The sequence below is a fragment of the Squalius cephalus genome, assembly GCF_949319135.1.
Source record: "Squalius cephalus genome assembly, chromosome: 16".
Taxonomy (NCBI): Eukaryota; Metazoa; Chordata; class Actinopteri; order Cypriniformes; family Leuciscidae; genus Squalius; species Squalius cephalus.
This window is the reverse complement of record NC_137137.1, coordinates 33,313,715-33,333,714: the sequence shown is the minus strand read 5'-3', so window position 1 is coordinate 33,333,714 and position 20,000 is coordinate 33,313,715. Positions and strand designations below refer to the sequence as shown.

Genomic DNA, 20,000 nt, shown 5'->3' with positions numbered 1-20,000 from the left:
TTGGCATATTTAAATAACTGTACACAAAATATTGATTCGACTGAGTTTTAATATTTTATTAGCTCACCAAATGCAAAACTTCCACGAAGAAAAACCGTTCATAGCGAGCGTATAGCGCCGCGGACTTCAGTGACCCGGATGAGCCTGTGTTTCTGTTCTCAGCGGCTGTTATGTGGGAATAATATACCGTTGGATGGCGCGATTGACCAATCAGAATCAAGCATTCCACAGAGCCGTGTAATAACTGGGGAATATGAAGCCGTTAGGAAGGATTGTCGAGAGGTGGAGACTAAAGTCAGAGTGTTAATGCCGCTCACATGCTGTAGTTAGACGTCCCGGATCGGAACGGGGCGCCACAGTCACGAGGAGCTCCTGTGTGGTTGTTGACTCTGCAAGACCCGCTGAAGAGATCTGATATTACATGCAACTGGAAAAGTGGCACGAAGCTCACATGCACATGTGTGGAGATTAGCTGGTTATCATTCCTTAGCTTTACTAAAAAGCAGGAGGTCAGAATGCACACAATGTTGGCGGCCTAGCTGAGCATGGCAGGACAGCAGGACAATGACTACAAGTGGAGAGAGATCCATGGGTCAGTGCCGTGTGTGTGTTTATTACCATACCGATGATATTACAGAGGCTGTACTGGTTTATTTTCTGGTTTCAAGCAGGTGTTCATTGATGTCCTTCAGTGTAAAGTTTAATCAAAAACTCAAAGGCTAAATTAGATCAGCTTTAATTTGAGAATTGAGCATCTTTCAGTGACTCGTGATCTTGCACAAGTGGAGAAGTGTAATAGTGGATTTACTTACTGCTTTTTTGTGATTTCAGAGCAAAGTTAGCCTCTCTCTTTGGACTGGATCAGACAGCAAGCAAGGGTAATGAGTCTTTCCAGTACACGGCTCCCAAACAGCCCCGCAAGAGCTCGGCCAACTCAGGTAAGACCACAGGAACCTAGGTCATATCATGAGGGATCAAATGGTCATCCTTTTTTTTTTGGATGAAATAACTCTATAAACACACATGACTGTCAGAACTTAAAATGTCCACCCTCCTCCATATAAAATGTTTTAAAACTAAAAGTACTGCAACTTTCAGATTTCAGACCGGTGAATGAATCAAAACATAAGCATCCCTGTTTACATGTCAGAGATGTGTAATAGAGTGCATCAGTACTCGCACACTTGTTCAATGGCCTTTGTTCTAAAAGGATTTTTCTCATAGGGATAAAAAAAATAAAAAATGTCTTTGTTTAAAGTGTAAACAAAGATGTTGAAACAATGACAATGTTTGCGCTGTGCAAAAAGTGTCAAAAACGTGTATTGAATTTCCCCATAATTGGACCGTATGAGGAAAGAAAAGTATGATACTACTCCTTTAATGCAGAGTTTTCTGACATGTTTTTACAGGACCCCCAAACCAAAAGTCAGCCCCTTCCCAGAATCCTCCTGCTGTTCTCTTTGCTACTGCAGTACATGCCTACAGATAGTAAGTTGAAAAATAACTTTGCATATTATATATATACATATATATACTATATAAGAGTTCAGATGCAAAAGCCTCTAAGTGCCATCTGAAATTTTCTTCTAGAATGATCATTTTTATCAAGCTCGTACATTTAAGTTCAGCAATTTCACTTCAATGGCAATGAAAATAACCTATTAATTGTCATTTAAGTGAAATTACTGTACGAGCATGATAAAAATGATCATTCTAGAAGAAAATTTCAGATGGCACTTAGAGGCTTTTGCATCTGAACTCTTCATTTGTATATATTTGTTATTTATATATGGTTTTGATTTAGTAGCTATTTTAGAGGCCAAATTATTTTGTAAAATATGCATTTTGTATAAAATGAAAACATTTACTTCTATTACTTTTGTACACTTTATTTTTTAAAGTGCTTTCACTTCTGCAACAATTTGTTGAATGTTTTTAAAAGAGACATTGAATTACATCCATTTAAAGGGATAGCTCTCCCAAAAATGAATTCTGCAATCATTTACTCGCCCACATGTCGTTCCAAACCCGTAAGATTTTCATTCATCTTTGAAACACACATGAAGATCTTTTAATGAAATCTGAAAGATTTCTGTCCCTCCGTTGACAGCTACGCAACTACCACTTTGACTCACAAAGTTTCACTTTGACTTTGAGCCAAGAGACTGGATCGCTTTATATTATGAACAGATTTAATTTAGACTTTTATTCACAAACATTCATCAACTCACACCTCAGTTCTGGTCAACAGGAGCTCAAGTATGCTTGTTTGATAAGCGTGAACCGATGAGGTTCATTCTCGTGTTACGCAGCACGTTTGTGTAAGCTCGCACTCGATCGGCCCAAAGTCCGGCATCCGACCAGCGCGGAAGGTCTCTACGTGTTACTGTCTTTTCTCGAGGCAAAGTATTTTTTTTATTAAATGCAATACATTTTCTCATATGTATTCTCTCGTAATTTCATCTGACTCCATAAATGAAAAGGTTTTAATGATATCTGTGCATCATTAAGTGTGAGCGAATGTTTGACTGTTCCTTTTAACTCTTTAATGAAAATAATGCCAAAGTCGGTTAGAATAATCAAATGTAACAATTTATTATGTCATGTAAACGTATCAAGCCAATTTCATAATCAATTCAAAGATAATCGATACAAAACTTCAAATGCTCTGGAATAGAGAGAAGATGCAAACCCAACATTAAGATATACATGAGGCTGAGAGTCTCACTCTCCGCCTCACGGGCTAATCTGAGGTACAGAAAGGCCCCGAATCCCCTACTGCATTTCATTATATAGTCAGGACCTCTTTCACTTGGAAATATCTTTTAACAATGGAAATTTGCATTCAGAAGTTACACCTTTTGGGGGGGTAGGATACCATTTGTCTAGATACCACCTTCCTTTGTGTGTCAGTTATCCCTAAACTCTTAAAAACCTTATTACCTTTTGTTTTACTTATCTGGAAATGAGACATTTGTACCAGTCGCACTGAGACATTTTAAATGATACCAAACTTGAAAAATACTCTGTGATAATCATTCACATTAAACTATACATTTTCTTGGGTGAATTCAGGTGATCTGAGCATGAGAGAGAGGGGGTGAGGGGAGAGGGAATGAAATGTAGATTAGGATGACTCGGGAGGTGAGACTTTCGTCTCGATAGTGCACGAGGGCTAGTTCAAATGTTAATTTCCAGAGAGGTCCTTTGTCCTCTCGGGGTCTGGTTGCTCTTCAACCAGACTGTCCGGCATTTTGTAATTTCTCAATTCTTACATTTGGTTCGGTTGAGCTTCTCTCTGATCAATGTTTATACGTGAATAAAAGCTAAATTCAGTCTGTTCATTATATAAAGCGATCCAGTCTCTTCATGAACTTCTCTTCATGAACTTCTCTTCATGAACTTCTCTTCATGAACTTCTCTTCATGAACTTCTCTTCATGAACTTTTTGAAGTGTCAAAGTGGTAGTTGCGTGTACTGTCAATCTCTTAGATTTCACTTATATCTTCATTGGAAAGTTGCAAGTCTTTGTAAGTTTTACGGTTTGGAACGACATGAGCGTGAGTTAATGATGACGGAAGTTTCATTTTTGGGTGAACTATCCCTTTAACTTCAGATCTATGCTTCAGAAATGGGGGGTGATACCGTAGTTAACAGATTAATTTTAACTGTAAAGAAGAGGAAAAAGAGATTTATTTTATTTTATTTTATTTTAAAAAAATGTTACCAATTTTTTTTTGGAATGGAGTATTGTTGTGATATGTATATATAATCATGTAGATGTTTGATGTGAATATTTGTAAATGGGATAAAATCAGATTCCGGTGTGTTACATGGATTACGGTAATGAGTATGTAAATGACTGCAGGTGTTGAGCACGGTAACACACATTGCACTGATGAACCCGAAACCGTTTTGCACTCTTGCATTTTTTTGCACTTTATTTGTGGCCTCTGGAAAATAAATCTCGTGAGCTTTTTGGCCAATATTTGTCTGCAGATTTTATTTAATTTTTTTCTTATTTTTGATTTACTTTTGGATCTACTCACCTTAAGAAGATATCACTCATCAGTTTGGGACTAATGTTTGGCGCTACGCCTGTCCATCCCCTTGTTTTATAAGTGTAAAGAATAGGGCATGAAATATATATATATATACAGATCTGTAAACCAGATATCCAAAGCAAAGCACATGCTAGAATTTACATATAAAGATGTATCTTGAGCGCTGATTGTCTGTGATTTAGTTTTCAGACTGATGTAATGAAAAGGGAAACGCAGTGATCACTGTTTTTGTGTTTAGTGTTAACGGACAGTATGTGAAGCAAGGCAAGCTGGGAGCTGCGGTCCTTGGAAATCATACAACTAAAGAGGTTAGAATGACCACTTTTGTTTTGACTGAGTCTTAAATGGGGATGTTTATAACACACACACACACAAACGTCTGCACTCTTCTTTAGTACAAGATCCTGCTGTATGTCAGTCAACAGAAACCGGTGACGGCCGCCAGGATCCACAGAGGCTTCATCCTCACTGTGAGCTCTTATTCACATAATGAAACATGTTTGCTTTCCGAACGTTGTTTGTAATGATCTCTTTCACATTCAGGTCCAGCCCAGTAACTACTGCACGTTTTATGATGACCAGAGACAGAATTGGTCACTGATGTTTGAATCAGAGAAAGCGGCCACAGACTTTTCTAAAGAGGTTTGTGTTTTATGGGTTCTTCGTCACCTGGTGTTGTGTGAGGAGATTCTTACGCAGCAATGTAATTGTTTCAGGTTTGTCTCGCCAAAGTGAACTGTGGCGGTCCGCTAGACTCTGTCCTGACCCAGGATCTTCTTCTGGGTGAGGGCCAGGCTGTGGAGAATGGAGACTCATTAGAAGTGGCTTACACTGGCTCGCTGCTGCAAAACCACACCATTGGACAGGTGAAGATGCTTTAGGAATGACCGTGTTTATGTGCACACAGGGCCCATAATGGACATGGCTTAGGCGAGTTACTAAGCTGCCATTATGATGATATGAACTACATGAGAAGCAAGTTACTGTATTTACATGATGCATACATAATCGTAATATGACCAAAATCCGATTCATATTCTGGTTAATGTAAACATGGTTTGAATGAGAATTATAGAGCAAAACTAATGCTTAAGTTTGGTACCGGGTACATAAAAAAAAAAAAAAGTATTATATGCTTACAAAGGCTTTATTTGTTTGATCAAAAATACAGTAAAATTATGAAATATTATTACAATATTTAAAAAATTTTTTTTAGTTTAAATATATTTTAAACTGTAATGTATTCCTGTGATCAAAGCTGAATGTTCAGCATCATTACTCCAGTCTTCAGTGTCACATGATCCTAATATGATGATTTTGTGCTCAAGAAATATTTCTGATTATCAGTTGAAAAAGTTTTGCTGCTTCATATTTTTGTAGGAACCATTAATGTTTTGTTTTTTTTCAGTTTTTTTTTTGATGAATAAAAAGTTAAAAAAACAGCATTAATTTGAAAGATGAAACATTATGAATGTCTTTACTGTCACTTCTGATCAATTGAATGTGTCCTTGCAGAATAAAAGTATTCATTTCTTCAAAAAATAGCACTTTATCCGTTGATAATTTGTCTTGCTATCCAGCTTTATCCAAATTCTCATAGTTTATTTTCCTCTCCTCCAGATGTTTGACTCAAATCTGAATAAGGACAAACTGCTGAGACTGAAGCTCGGGGCTGGGAAGGTCATTAAGGTGAGAGGGAAGTTGTCTTTTACGTGTGATTATCACTCATACGGCAGTCTAAAGCGATTCTCTCTCTCAGGGCTGGGAGGAGGGCATGTTGAACATGCGGAAAGCTGGGAGACGACTGATGGTGATTCCTCCCGGTCTGGCGTACGGACCGCAGGGCGTTCCCAACCGCGTGCCACCGGATAGCACACTAGTCTTCGAAGCGGAGATCCGGCGGGTACGCCATTCTCACATTTACTTTACCATGTTGTTTTTATGATATTTTATGATGATTCAGGTTTTTATATGTTCCAATGTCTTAAAGAGGACCTATTATTCCCTTTTTTAAAGTCTTTGATTGTTTTTGGGGTTCTGCTAGAATAGAGGATTTGCATTGACGTCACTTTCCCGCAGGAACACACTCGCTCAGCCGGACTGAGTGGCAGAAGAGCTGCTGAGTGACTGGAGTTAATAGAGGAAACTGTGAAAACACGAGTAAAACAAACAATATGAGTTTAAACTAAAGGCTGGACTCGATATAGTGTTCTTTACAACTTACCAAAGATCCAGTGATCCACAGATATTGACATGCCGCCGGGAATCGTGTTTCCTGACATTTATATGAGCCTGATTTAGACGACGGGGAAATACATAAAGCAAATTTGCCTGTGAACGCTTTATATAAATACAATATAGATATAAATCCGGGTGATCACTGACATCAATGTTATATATATATCATCATATTGTCCAGCACTAAAACTTGTATAGTTTTTTGTCAGTGTTTATTTAAAAACGTCCAATTATGCCGAATATACGATGGTAAATATTTAATTGATGAGTTGTCAATACAATATATAACAATACAATATATAGGGTATGATTGTACTCTTAAATTCAGCATATTGACACAAAATGATATCTGCAAATCCACCTTTCGGTCCCTGGATCCAGTTGTTTCTGTTATTTACAGTGATCTATTCACTTCTCTGTTCTGTAGCTTTCGGCAGTCTGTAAAAATATACCTCAGATTTCTTGTCAAATCTATTTATACAGTCAATCTCAAAGCTCTTTCCCGTTTTAGATGTGTTTTGTGTGTTTTTCGCAGCATTCACGCTGAAAACTAATGCTGCCACTCAGTGTTTCTGCCACTCAGTCTGTGTAACAGCAGTCACTCCAGCCAACGGTGACGTCACGCGCATACCCTCTATTGGTTTTAATGCTTGATTGTTTAAAAAACATTATTTTCCCCATATTCCCCATTGTTGCAGCTCCTCTATTCCCAGTCTGTCAGTAACGCTCTGTTTACTTCCTGTCTCTATGAAGCCCCTCCTTCTGAAAAGCACACTGTGCTCTGATTGGTCGGCTGGATCAGTGTGTTGTGATTGGTCGAGCGCATTGAGTGTGTTTGGGAAATGTCCCGCCCCTTTCCATAACCTCCAGTTTAACACACTACTAACTAACTCAACCAGGCCCCGCCCCTTTATTCTGCGCATGAATTATTATAATGAGGAATATTGTGACGTGTTCGTTCCCAGAAGAAACTCAAGACTACAACAATGGAGGCGTTTCAGGGAGTTCAGAAACACTGACACTGATATAGAGAATAACCCCTTTAATACATACTCAGAAGTATGTCCTTTCCCGTCCTCAGACTTATTACGTACTTTGCAGCATTGTAGAACTATGCACAGCCCTGCTCTCTTCATATGTGTTCTCTCTCGATGCATGTGCAGGTCAAGTTTGCAAAGGATGGAAACTCAAGAGATTCGGCGTCTCCTGCTCCCAGTGTTGAGAGTCTGGGCTCCTCTGAGCCGAACCAGTCCCTCAGTTCTGCCCCGCAAACCAGCAAACCCAGGTGAGCCCTGCTGGCTTCTGGCTGGAGATGATTTTTTATATTAATATTATTTGATTGAGGTTATCTGTTCACTACGTTTCTTCTTTGTTTACAGTGAACCGCCTCTTCGAGCGAAATCAAACTCCCTCAGTGAACAGCTGAGTGTAAGTTTTGTTTCTTTTCAGATGTATCACATATTTGTTTTTAGGTTTTTTATTTATTTATTTATTTTTGTGCTGGGCAACGATTAATCGCATCCAAAATAAAAGTTTGTGTTTACATAATATATGTGTGTGTACTGTGTATAATTATTTTGTATATATAAATACACACACATGCATGTAGATATGTAAGAAAAATGTGTTATTTATATACAAAATATTTATATTTATATATAATATAAATGATGTATAAATATTTATACAATATATACATGCAAATATTTCTTAATATTTCTTAATATACATGCATGTGTGTGTCTATATATATATATATATATATAAAATAATTATACACAGTACACACACATAATATTATGTAAACACAAGACACATTGAGCTTGAAGTGTTCATGTGGGCATTGCAAGTTCTAATCAAGCGTGCAACATTTCCAGATTCTTCCCCCTTTCAATAAAATGGCAAAAGGCCAAAAAAAAAAAAAAAATAGATATGCACAATATCAATCAAGTCAATATTGGATACATACTGTATTTTTAATTGTTCAAGCTGATTTCTCCTATTTTTACATGTGTTGTCATCTATCATTAGACACTATTGTTCAAAAGTTCATTTTTTTTTCAAAAGAAAATAATTTTATTCAGCAAGCATGCATTAAATTGTTTAAAGAAAATTTCATAAACATTTATAATTCTACAACAGATTCCTATTTCAAATAAATGCTTTTCTTTGGAATTTTCCAAAAATCTTGAAGAAAAATGTATCCGGCTTGTTCTTGATCATCAAATCATCATATTAGAGTGATTTCTGAAGGATCATGTGACACTGAAGACTGGAGTAATGATGCTGAAATTTCAGCTTTGATCACAGGAATAAATTACATGTTATGATATATTCACATAGAAAACAGCTATTTTAATTTAATATTTCACAATATTGCTCTTTTACTCTATTTTTGGATCAAATAAATGCAGTCTTGGTGCGCATAAGAGACTCAAAAACATAAAAAAATCTTACCGACCCTAAACTTTGGAATTGTAGTTTAAGTTAATATTTAATATTACACTCATCACTTAATAACACTGTTAAATAGAATTTTTTGCAAATCTCAGAATTAATATCCATAGTTCATAGTTGTCAGTTATAGTATTTTAATGACCGAAATTCATTTGTATAGACTTTTTTTATTAGTAATCAGAAAATAATTGTCGACTAGAATTTTAATATCAATGCATCCCTAATAATAAACTATCTTTGTGTGTTTTCTGCCATGTTTTGCAATGTCTTCAGAATCCTGACGCCACTAAAGCTAAACTGATCTCTCGCATGGCCAAAATGGGCCAGCCAATGCTGCCCTTCATCGCCGGCTCGTCCTCATCTCCCTCACAGCCAGACTCCAGCGACTCTGAGCTCGAGGCAAGACTGAGCCTTTCATTATACCGGTTTTACACTGTCTTCTATTCAGACACAGCACAAACAGTCAAACGAAAAATATCTGTGTTTTGCCTTAACCTTCATCCTTCCCTTATGGGTCAAAATGACCCGGAGCCCTAAAATTATACCTCTTTTTTTTGTCCATAAAGCTTATTTTATTTAATTTTGATTATATTTGTTATATTTTATAATGCATTTTTTTAGGAGATTTTTTTGTTATTTTTTATTTAATTTACCTTTAAATTACTAGATTTGATAAAATAATAAATAAATAGTAATTTAGGCACATTTCTCACATGCTTTCAACTTAAATTCAAAATAACTCACAATTTCATGCATAACCCTTTTAATTCAGCTCAAAATATCTTACATTGGGTGTCTTTGCCAACTTCTTATGGGAATAAAAGTAATATAACATGATATTTCATGACACTAGCCTCTAGATGGGCTTATAGCTCCATATGGAGGAACGAGGTGTTCCGCTGGGTCCTAAAGTCAGTTCTTCAGCATTCAGACACACATGTAGACATTATAAAATAGTTTTTTGGTAAAGTTTTAGCATTTTTAGTTTGAATTTTGAGCATTTTTTTTTATTTTTTTTTTTATGTGAACTGAAGCATTCCATTCATTCCTAAGGGGGTCAAATTGACCCACAAAGGAAGGATTTGTTACTTTTTTAAATTTCAGCCACAAAACTCCTCGAATCCATAATTATTTTATTTTTTATTCGTGGTTCAAGTACGACAAAAGTCCTAGGGTCTTGTACCCCTCTGATGAACATTTAATTTTCACAAAATTTTCACAAATATTTTCCGGGTCAAAATGACCCGAGGGAAGGATGAGGTTATAACGATATAAAGTATAAATGTGAGAGAATGCATGCGAAGGTTTACAGATGATCCTGTTCCTGCTGTAGGACCCGAGTGTGTCGAGACGCAGGGAACGCAACAGTGCACCGTCACCACAGCCTGTACACATCACCTCCGCCCCCCCGCCTTCAGTGCAGGGTAACACACGTGCATCACATCATACTCTTATGAAGACCAGTGTTTAATGCTCAGTTATATGCTGTTACACTGTCCTGTGTGCTCTTTCCATTCCAGCTACGGCCCTTTTACCCGTTACGATGGCAACAGCCAATCCTCAGCCCATGATGCCGGGAGTCGTGCATGCCTTTCAGGTCGGGAATTCACTATTGCTGTGTAACTTCATCAGTCAGTCCCACCAGGGCTTTACAAGACTTTTTTTTTTTTTTTTTTGTAATTTAATTATTAAGACACTTTGACCTGACCATGTTTTGCTGAAGTGTTTTTCTTTAATTGCTAATGTGACCTTTTTACAGCACAGACTGAAATTTAACAGCTGACAGATATTCAACATAATATTCAATATGCAACATAATTCATTTGTGAGACAGTCTAACATAAGGATGGACAAAACTGAAATATCAACTGATTCTTGTCATATTTTATCACCATTTTCTAAACTATAGCGAATAAACTGTGATAATGTGAGAAATGTTGAAGTTGGCTGAATAAATGTTGGTTTGACTATATTTAGTTATGATACATTTATTAAATCTGTTGACTGTTTTCCTGTCGGCAGCCTGTGAGCCAGATGTACCCCACTCAAACCGTGCCTTATCAAGGTAAAGATCACTACAAAATCTGTACAAAACCTACAAAAACATCTCACCACTTACACAAAACATTGCATTTGTTTGTAGTTTATCAGCTTCAGATGTCAATACATTCATGTAGTCAAGGTTGGGATTTTTAAATGACGCCTGTCTCTTTAAGGAACTAGTGATGTCACATCCTTCTTGATGACAGAGGCTCGACAACACAACACTGAAATACGATTGGCTGTTGGAAAAGTGGCAGACAAAATGGACCACTTGTCCTCAAAGGTTGGTACATAATTAGCAGAAATTGGTAAGTAACTAAATTTGACACTTGAACAGCCTTTTGAGGAATCGCTCCACTTTTTCAGATCGATGACCTACAAAAGCAAGGCAGCGTTTCGTTGGGCTTATCGAACGTGTCGATGGAAACAGCCATGATCATGCACAACATTCAGAGAATCATACAGGTAACTTGCAGTGATTGGTCAATCAAACCTTCTCTCACAGTTCTCAGTGCTCAATGAACCCATCTTTCATTTATTCAGGAGAATGAGTGTCTGAAGAAAGAGGTGTTTGAGAAAAGCTCACGCATAGAGGAACAGAACCGCAAGATCAGCGAGCTCATCAATCAGAACCAGAGGTCAGAGGTCTCGCATTATATTTGGCATCTTCCCTTTTTGTATTATATTTTTTATATAATAATCCATCCTTCATTAAAGCAATGTTCTGGTTCAAAAAGAGGGCTGCACAATATGTTTCTAACAAAAACAGTAACATAAGTAAAAATCTTAGCGACCTCATTTTTATAGGGTAAAATTTAAACATTGCTGACTGAGTTAGGACTATACCCCATAGTATCATACATTTGTAGATCATGATAACCACAGATAAAACCACGCATGGCACAACATTAACATGGATAAAACTATTGATTATATGGTATTTCTTCTCAAAAAAAGTAGCCTAAACACATTTAGGGCCCTATATTGCACCCAAAGCAATTGACATTGTACACGACGCATGTATCATTCCTATTTTGCACCCGACGCACAGCGGACTTTTCCCTCCACAGACGCACGTCGGTAAATTAGGGAATGAACTTGCGCTCCCGGGGGCGGTTCAGTGAAAAGAGGAGGCGTGTTCCGGCACAAACGTTCCCTGGTGCTATTTTGCAGTTTCAGAAAACAATTCCGCCACTGACCAGGAAAACCCTAGTCTAAAGTCAGTGGCGCGTTCAGATGTTATTTTAAGGGTGCATGCTTGGCCATAATGTAGCATGTGCACAACGCACATACAATTTGCTTCTCTCATCTACACTGAAGCAGCAGTTCACATTTTTGCAAACCATACATAATTACACGGAAAAATATTCCACACGAGGGAAATCATTGTGGTGTCCATGAAGATGTGAAAAAATAGGCATAAATCTATCTTACACATTTACCCAAATTATTATACGCCTATTTAACCGAAGCTAACTTGGGTGTGTTTCTCCATCCTCATACAATGTCACTTCTCTGTGTTTTACGGCCCTGACGAGAACGTCGGTCTCCTCGGCTGTGAACCGGCGTGCGCCTGGCAAATCCGCCGTTATAATAGCAATCTGCCATGGAACAAGCGCGCCTGCTCTTAAAGGGAATGTGAGATGTCGCTCTGATTGGTTTATTTCACGTTACGCCCAAACCACACCTATGAGTAATGAAGCTACTTCAGACCAACCCATTTTAGATTTGCGTCGAGATCCGCCCACCAAGATTGTTTCAGATTGTTAAAATAGGGCCCTTAGAATGAATACAAATGCACAAAAACTGCTATAGCTTAATTACACTAATAATATGATAAAGTTCAATATGCAAATCTCACATTTCTGCCACAATACCATGGTTACAGTTAGTGTTTTTACAGTAAATTCATGGTTAATGTTGGTGATTTTTGGATTGAAAAGCCTTCTAACTGGATGAAACTGGACCAGTCAGCGAGTAAATTCAATCGCTCTAATAAACTCGCTCGTGCTGCGCTGCGGTTTGAGCTGAGCTGATAAATGATGGGGCATTTATTTTTCACGCGCAACAGAAATGGCAGTGCTTATCAGGCAAATTGGTACTGGCAGGAAAAAAATTGTCATAGTCTAGAGCCATGTATCGGAATAAAATCAATATTGTGATCAATGAAACATGCCAAATTGTGCCGACATAATTTTTGGCCTGGCTGTCATACAAAGAAATTATGAACGCATTCAAAAACAAGAGAGAATCAATGAAATATTAATGACTGATTATGCTGTAGTAGTCAATGTGTGCTTTTTCCTGTGAGCGTTTTGTTTTTATTTGCATTATAGCTATAGTTGACCTTTTTTTGCCAAATTATTTTGTCAGATAAAAACCTTAACCGAGTTTAGTGTTTTGTTCTTCCCACATATTTAAAATATATATATACAAATAATTTGAAAGTTTAATTGAACTTATACTACAGGGCCGTTGAATGCTTGAATCTGATTGGTTGACGAACGTTCTAAGGTGTGCATTATTTTCAGGGAAACGCACAGCTAAAGTAGTTCCAGGCAGGTCTTGACCGCATTACAGTTCCATATCACTTCGCGTAATTAACTGTAATAACGGAAAATTCATAACAAGAAAAAGCATGCAGCCCCATGCGCTTGATCTGCGATTTTCAATGTCTAGCTTCACAATCAATGGAAACATGCAGTTTAATTTTAATAAATAAAGTATATTCCTATCTATAATCAATAGAAAATTAAACTGAATATAGGCTAAATAAATGGATAGTCCTGCAGCACGGATTTTTATTGCAGATAATATAACAAATAAATAATTATTAATAGGCCTTACTTGTTAAAAGGCTTTTTTTCCCCATTTATTTAGCTAGTCTACTGTCATCTGTTAATAATAGAAAAAAAAAAAGAATGAACGAATTAATTAAAACGAATTGAATTAATAAATAAATAATAATATTGACGCACATGCTTTTCTGTCTCATTATTGCAACATCTCTCTCTAATAACTGCATAAAGCCGAGCCGAGGACACACTTTAAGGCCGGTTATGAATGTAATTTGATGACTGATCATGCCCAAACGCGTGTTCAGTGTGTTCAGTCTGCTTCGCTTCGCTTCGCGTCGTGACCGCATTACCACCTCGGGTGTGCATTATTTTTCTAATAATTCAACAGCCTGTCGTCAATTATTCCTTACTTGTAGGGTCATTAAAAACCAATATCCCCTCCAGACATCACTCTTGGCCAATACTGTATATAACAGAAAAAATTATTGCGATGGAAGTTTTTCTCAGTATCGTGCAGCCTTAAGGTGATGATACACTGGGCAACTTTTTGAGCAATGTTGCTGGGCAATCTTGCCGAGCGATTGTTGCTTGGGCACTTTCCCATTGAAAATGGGCAATACATTTCTATCTGGATAATTTAGATCGGTTGTGGGCCCTGTGTCTCATCTGGTTCCCCGTTGACTGCAACATTGCCCAGCAACATTGCCCAAAAAGTTGCCCTGTGTATCATCACCTTTAGAAGTTTAGTTAAGCTCGCAAAGTTTACCGATGTTGTTACCCGCTCTTGTCCCCATCTCTTCTTTTCCTGTTTTGACTATCACTGTCAATAAAAATGTCAAAATAACACGGTGTGCTTTGACTCAAGGGGAGTTTGTGCTTGTGTAGATACGTTGAGCAGAGTAATCTGATGATGGAACGGAGAACCGACTCTCTGAAGAACAGCAGTGAACAGAATCAGACCAGAATACTGCAGGCAGAACAAGACAAGGTAACACTATTAACCCATTACAGACACACACACACACACACACACACACACACACACACACTCTGTTCCAAATCCATGCTGTAACCCGCCTACATAGGCTGCTATCTTCTAAGACAGCATTGAAGTGACTGATCGGAAACCTAACCTGAAGTGCTCTTCATAGGCAGCAACTCCACACGGCATTCAGATTGCGCTAATGATGTGAACTCTAATATGCTTCAAATCTATCTATCTATCTTTCTTTCTTTCTTTCTTTCTTTCTTTCTTTCTTTCTTTTCTATCCCATATCTGTGTTTGAGTCTCAGCTCGAGGTTCAGGCTTGTTTGTTCATTGTGACAATGACATTGTCAGCGAGTAGTCGACTCGACTTAATGCACATAAATGTTGACTTTAAAAAACTAGTACATAATGCAATGACAACTCTTAAATATCTCTACGGTTAACACTATTTCCTTCTAAGCCATGTATCTCTGCTCTGATTGGTTAATTAACACTACTCTGATTGGCTGAGAGCCTTTAGCGGTGACTGCTCTCTTTTCCCAGCATGCAATGCCACTGGAATTGAGTTGGGATCAGGTGAGCAAAAGCGCTGTCCCGCTTTTCATCCATTTCTTCATAGTCTTCACACACTCTTTCGTTTACCCATCGTTTATGTTAAATGAAGCATTTCCCATTTCTCTTTTCACTCTTTGTTTGAACAGGCACCGCTCACTCACTAACCAATCAGCATTCAGCTCTCAGCAGGGGTGGATAGTTCTACCAACTTTGATTTCATTTCCTTGTATTGTTTATTTGTCTTTCCATTATAGTCCCTTAATCATTTCATCTGTTGTAACATCAGTTATTTAAGGGATAGTTCACCCAAAAAATGTAATTAGCCCATGATTTACTCACCCTCAAGTCGTCCTAGGTGTATATGACATTCTTCTGTCAGACGAATACAATCGGAGTTATATTAAAAAAAATTCCTGGCTCTTCCAAGCTTTATAATGGCAGTGAATGTGTATATTTCAAAGCGCATCCATCCATGATAAAAGTGCATCTATCCATGATTAAAGTGCACCTATCCATGATAAAAGTGCATCTATCATCATAAAAGTGCATCTATCCATCATAAAAGTGCATCTAACCATCATAAAAGCGCATCCATCCATGATTAAAGTGCATCTATCCATGATTAAAGTGCATCTATCCATCATAAAAGCGCATCTATCCATCATAAAAGCGCATCCATCCATGATAAAAGTGCATCTATCCATCATAAAAGTGCATCTATCCATCATAAAAGTGCATCTATCCATCATAAAAGTGCATCTATCCATCATAAAAGTGCATCTAACCATCATAAAAGTGCATACATCCATCATAAAAGCGCATCTATCCATCATAAAAGCGCATCCATCCATGATAAAAGTGCATCTATCCATCATAAAAGCGCATCCATCCATGATAAAAGTGCATCTATCCATGATAAAAGTGCATCTATCCATCATAAAAGTGCATCTAACCATCATAAAAGTGCATACATCCATCATAAAAGCGCATCTATCCATCATAAAAGCGCATCCATCCATGATAAAAGTGCATCTATCCATCATAAAAGCGCATCCATCCATGATAAAAGTGCATCTATCCATGATAAAAGTGCATCTATCCATCATAAAAGTGCATCTATCCATCATAAAAGTGCATCTAACCATCATAAAAGTGCATACATCCATCATAAAGTGCATCTATCCATCATAAAAGCGCATCTATCCATCATAAAAGCGCATCCATCCATGATAAAAGTGCATCTATCCATCATAAAAGCACATCCATCCATGATAAAAGTGCATCTATCCATGATAAAAGTGCATCTATCCATCATAAAAGCGCATCTATCCATCATAAAAGCGCATCCATCCATGATAAAAGTGCATCTATCCATGATAAAAGTGCATCTATCCATCATAAAAGTGCATCTATTCATCATAAAAGTGCATCTAACCATCATAAAAGTGCATACATCCATCATAAAGTGCATCTATCCATCATAAAAGCGCATCTATCCATCATAAAAGCGCATCCATCCATGATAAAAGTGCATCTATCCATCATAAGTGCATCTATCCATGATTAAAGTGCATCTATCCATCATAAAAGTGCATCTATCCATCATAAAAGTGCATCTATCCATGATTAAAGTGCATCTATCATCATAAAAGCGCATCTATCCATCATAAAAGCGCATCTATCATCATAAAAGCGCATCTATCCATCATAAAAGTGCATCTATCCATCATAAAAGCGTATCTATCCATGATTAAAGTGCATCTATCCATCATAAAAGTGCATCTATCCATGATTAAAGTGCATCTATCCATCATAAAAGTGCATCTATCCATCATAAAAGTGCATCTATCCATGATTAAAGTGCTCCACACTGCTCCAGGGGGTTAATAAAGGGCTTCTGAAGTGAAGCGATGCGTTTGTGTAAGAAAAATATCCATATTTAAAACTTTATGGAATAAAATAACTAGCTTCCGGCAGACGGCCGTACGCAAGTCGACTTGCGCCAAAAGAGTAACACTTGACGATGTGTGACGTCGGATGTTGGAGTAGCGTAAGCTTTGCCGCCTCTCGCGGTTCAAACAAATATGACTGGGCAATAAACTCAAGCTCTATCCATCATAAAAGCGCATCCATCCATGATAAAAGTGCATCTATCCATGATAAAAGTGCATCTATCCATCATAAAAGTGCATCTATCCATCATAAAAGTGCATCTATCATCATAAAAGTGCATCTATCATCATAAAAGCGCATCTATCATCATAAAAGCGCATCCATCCATGATAAAAGTGCATCTATCCATCATAAAAGTGCATCTATCCATGATTAAAGTGCATCTATCCATCATAAAAGTGCATCTATCCATCATAAAAGTGCATCTATCCATGATTAAAGTGCATCTATCCATCATAAAAGTGCATCTATCCATCATAAAAGCGTATCTATCCATGATTAAAGTGCATCTATCCATCATAAAAGTGCATCTATCCATCATAAAAGTGCATCTATCCATCATAAAAGTGCATCTATCCATCATAAAAGTGCATCTATCCATCATAAAAGTGCATCTATCCATCATAAAAGCGTATCTATCCATGATTAAAGTGCATCTATCCATGATTAAAGTGCATCTATCCATCATAAAAGTGCATCTATCCATCATAAAAGCGTATCTATCCATCATAAAAGCGTATCTATCCATGATTAAAGTGCATCTATCCATCATAAAAGTGCATCTATCCATGATTAAAGTGCATCTATCCATCATAAAAGTGCATCTATCCATCATAAAAGTGCATCTATCCATCATAAAAGCGTATCTATCCATCATAAAAGCGTATCTATCCATGATTAAAGTGCATCTATCCATCATAAAAGCGTATCTATCCATCATAAAAGCGTATCTATCCATGATTAAAGTGCATCTATCCATCATAAAAGTGCATCTATCCATGATTAAAGTGCTCCACACTGCTCCAGGGGGTTAATAAAGGGCTTCTGAAGTGAAGCGATGCGTTTGTGTAAGAAAAATATCCATATTTAAAACTTTATGGAATAAAATAACTAGCTTCCGGCAGACGGCCGTACGCAAGTCGACTTGCGCCAAAAGAGTAACACTTGACGATGTATGACGTCGGATGTTGGAGTAGCGTAAGCTTTGCCGCCTCTCGCGGTTCAAACAAATATGACTGGGCAATAAACTCAAGCTCCTCCCACATTTCTCTTTAAAAATGTTCATTTTAGACTTCTAATTCATGACTGGTGTTTTGTTTTGCTCTTTCCTCTGCTCTTCCGCGTTCATCATTACGTTATTTTAGTAGATAAAGTGTATTTTAGTCTATAAAGTTTTAAATATGGATATTTTTCTTACACGAATGCATGGCTTCGCTTCAGAAGACCTTTATTAACCCCCTGGAGCAGTGTGGAGCACTTCTATCATGGATAGATGCACTTTTATCATGGATAGATGCACTTTGATGGACTTCCAAAAAAATGTACCCATTCACTCCCATTATAAAGCTTGGATGAGCCAGGACATTTTTTAATATAACTCAGATTAAATTTGTCTGAAAGAAGACGAAACTTGACATGGCTTCCGGGTGAGTAAATCATGGGCTAATTTTCAATTTTTGGCGAACTAACCCGTTAAGCTGTTTCATGTCGTCTCTCTGGAAGGCGCGCTTGAGCGAGGAGTTGGCGTCCTCCACGGCACGCGTGTCTGAGCTTCAGCTGGACTTGAGCTCGCAGCAGCAGAAGATCACGGCTCTGCAGACCAAACTCAGCGCCGCCCTGCTGGACGCTCAGCAGAACAACACACACACCGCAGCGCTGGAGGCTCAGATGCTGGGTGAGCCGCTCGTCTCATAACCATGACTGAGACAGTTTCCTTTAGTGATGGGAAGTCTGGTTATTTTCCATGAACTGGTTCTTTCAAACAATTTGTTTTAATAAACCGTAGGTTTCAGTTTAGTTTGTGCCAACCCTCAGCAGTAAGAAAAAGCAGTAATCTCAACTAAACGAAACTGGACCAATCAGCTGTGAGCAAAGTGTCACATGTCTGATGCAATAAAGTCACTCCCCCAGTTTCTCTTACTCCAAATTAAAGGTCACTAGATTTTTTAAGAAAAAATCGTTGGCTTATTATTTATAACGGTGATTATTTATAATAATTATTTTGTATGATTCAGATATTATATATGTAATTATTAACCTTAATCCATTACACATGTACACTTATAGTTGATCAATTATTATTAAGCTCTTAGTTTTTAAATGAATATAAGTATACCCTCTAAAAATGATTTTCTTGTGTAGTATTTTTGTCTTGTTTCCAGTCCAAATATCTAAAACTTCTTAAATCAAGATGCATTTATTAAAGTGGTAAAATGCCATCAAATATTATATCTCGTTTTCTTGGGTGAAAAAAAATCTAAATGAAGTGAGTTTTTGCAAAATTAATAGGATGCATTAACGCGAAAAAAATATTTAATGCAATTAATGCAGCTGTCTGTCATTAAAGTTAATCAAAGAACAAAAGACAAAAATACTCACTGCTCGACTGAATAACTGTTGCAGCTTTAATAAGGATTAATCTGTTTAATTTATGCAGTGAAGACTGTGAAGTATTTAATAACTTTATTCAATTTCTGCATGTTCCCTACCTGTCAAAATGTTTTTTTGTGATTAATTAGTTTTAATATTTTTAATCGATTGAAGGCACTAATACATATATAAAGATAATATGTAATATAAAAAAGCTTTAGAATCAGTAGTATATAGATTTTTACTTTGTGACATTTCAAATTAAGCATATTGTCATTGATTTAATAAATGCAAATGTTTTATGAGTTGAGTTTT

General features: G+C 37.2%; 1 protein-coding gene across 2 annotated transcripts in view; it reads left to right on the top strand.

The window, feature by feature from the left end:
- Positions 1 to 20,000, top strand: part of fkbp15b (FKBP prolyl isomerase family member 15b) — a 37,944-nt gene that overhangs the window by 5,723 nt on the left and 12,221 nt on the right. The window contains exons 2-21 of one of the 2 annotated variants that reach the window (XM_079896242.1): positions 832 to 938; positions 1,410 to 1,488; positions 4,303 to 4,372; positions 4,460 to 4,534; positions 4,608 to 4,706; positions 4,781 to 4,930; positions 5,685 to 5,753; positions 5,824 to 5,967; positions 7,466 to 7,587; positions 7,682 to 7,730; positions 9,033 to 9,158; positions 10,093 to 10,183; positions 10,280 to 10,356; positions 10,782 to 10,824; positions 10,976 to 11,085; positions 11,169 to 11,267; positions 11,346 to 11,440; positions 14,486 to 14,588; positions 15,132 to 15,164; positions 18,819 to 18,990. In XM_079896242.1, the coding sequence (XP_079752368.1) occupies positions 832 to 938; positions 1,410 to 1,488; positions 4,303 to 4,372; positions 4,460 to 4,534; positions 4,608 to 4,706; positions 4,781 to 4,930; positions 5,685 to 5,753; positions 5,824 to 5,967; positions 7,466 to 7,587; positions 7,682 to 7,730; positions 9,033 to 9,158; positions 10,093 to 10,183; positions 10,280 to 10,356; positions 10,782 to 10,824; positions 10,976 to 11,085; positions 11,169 to 11,267; positions 11,346 to 11,440; positions 14,486 to 14,588; positions 15,132 to 15,164; positions 18,819 to 18,990 (1,913 nt within the window). The remainder of the gene's footprint in view (positions 1 to 831; positions 939 to 1,409; positions 1,489 to 4,302; positions 4,373 to 4,459; positions 4,535 to 4,607; positions 4,707 to 4,780; positions 4,931 to 5,684; positions 5,754 to 5,823; positions 5,968 to 7,465; positions 7,588 to 7,681; positions 7,731 to 9,032; positions 9,159 to 10,092; positions 10,184 to 10,279; positions 10,357 to 10,781; positions 10,825 to 10,975; positions 11,086 to 11,168; positions 11,268 to 11,345; positions 11,441 to 14,485; positions 14,589 to 15,131; positions 15,165 to 18,818; positions 18,991 to 20,000) is intronic. The other variant, XM_079896243.1, reaches the window with a different exon arrangement.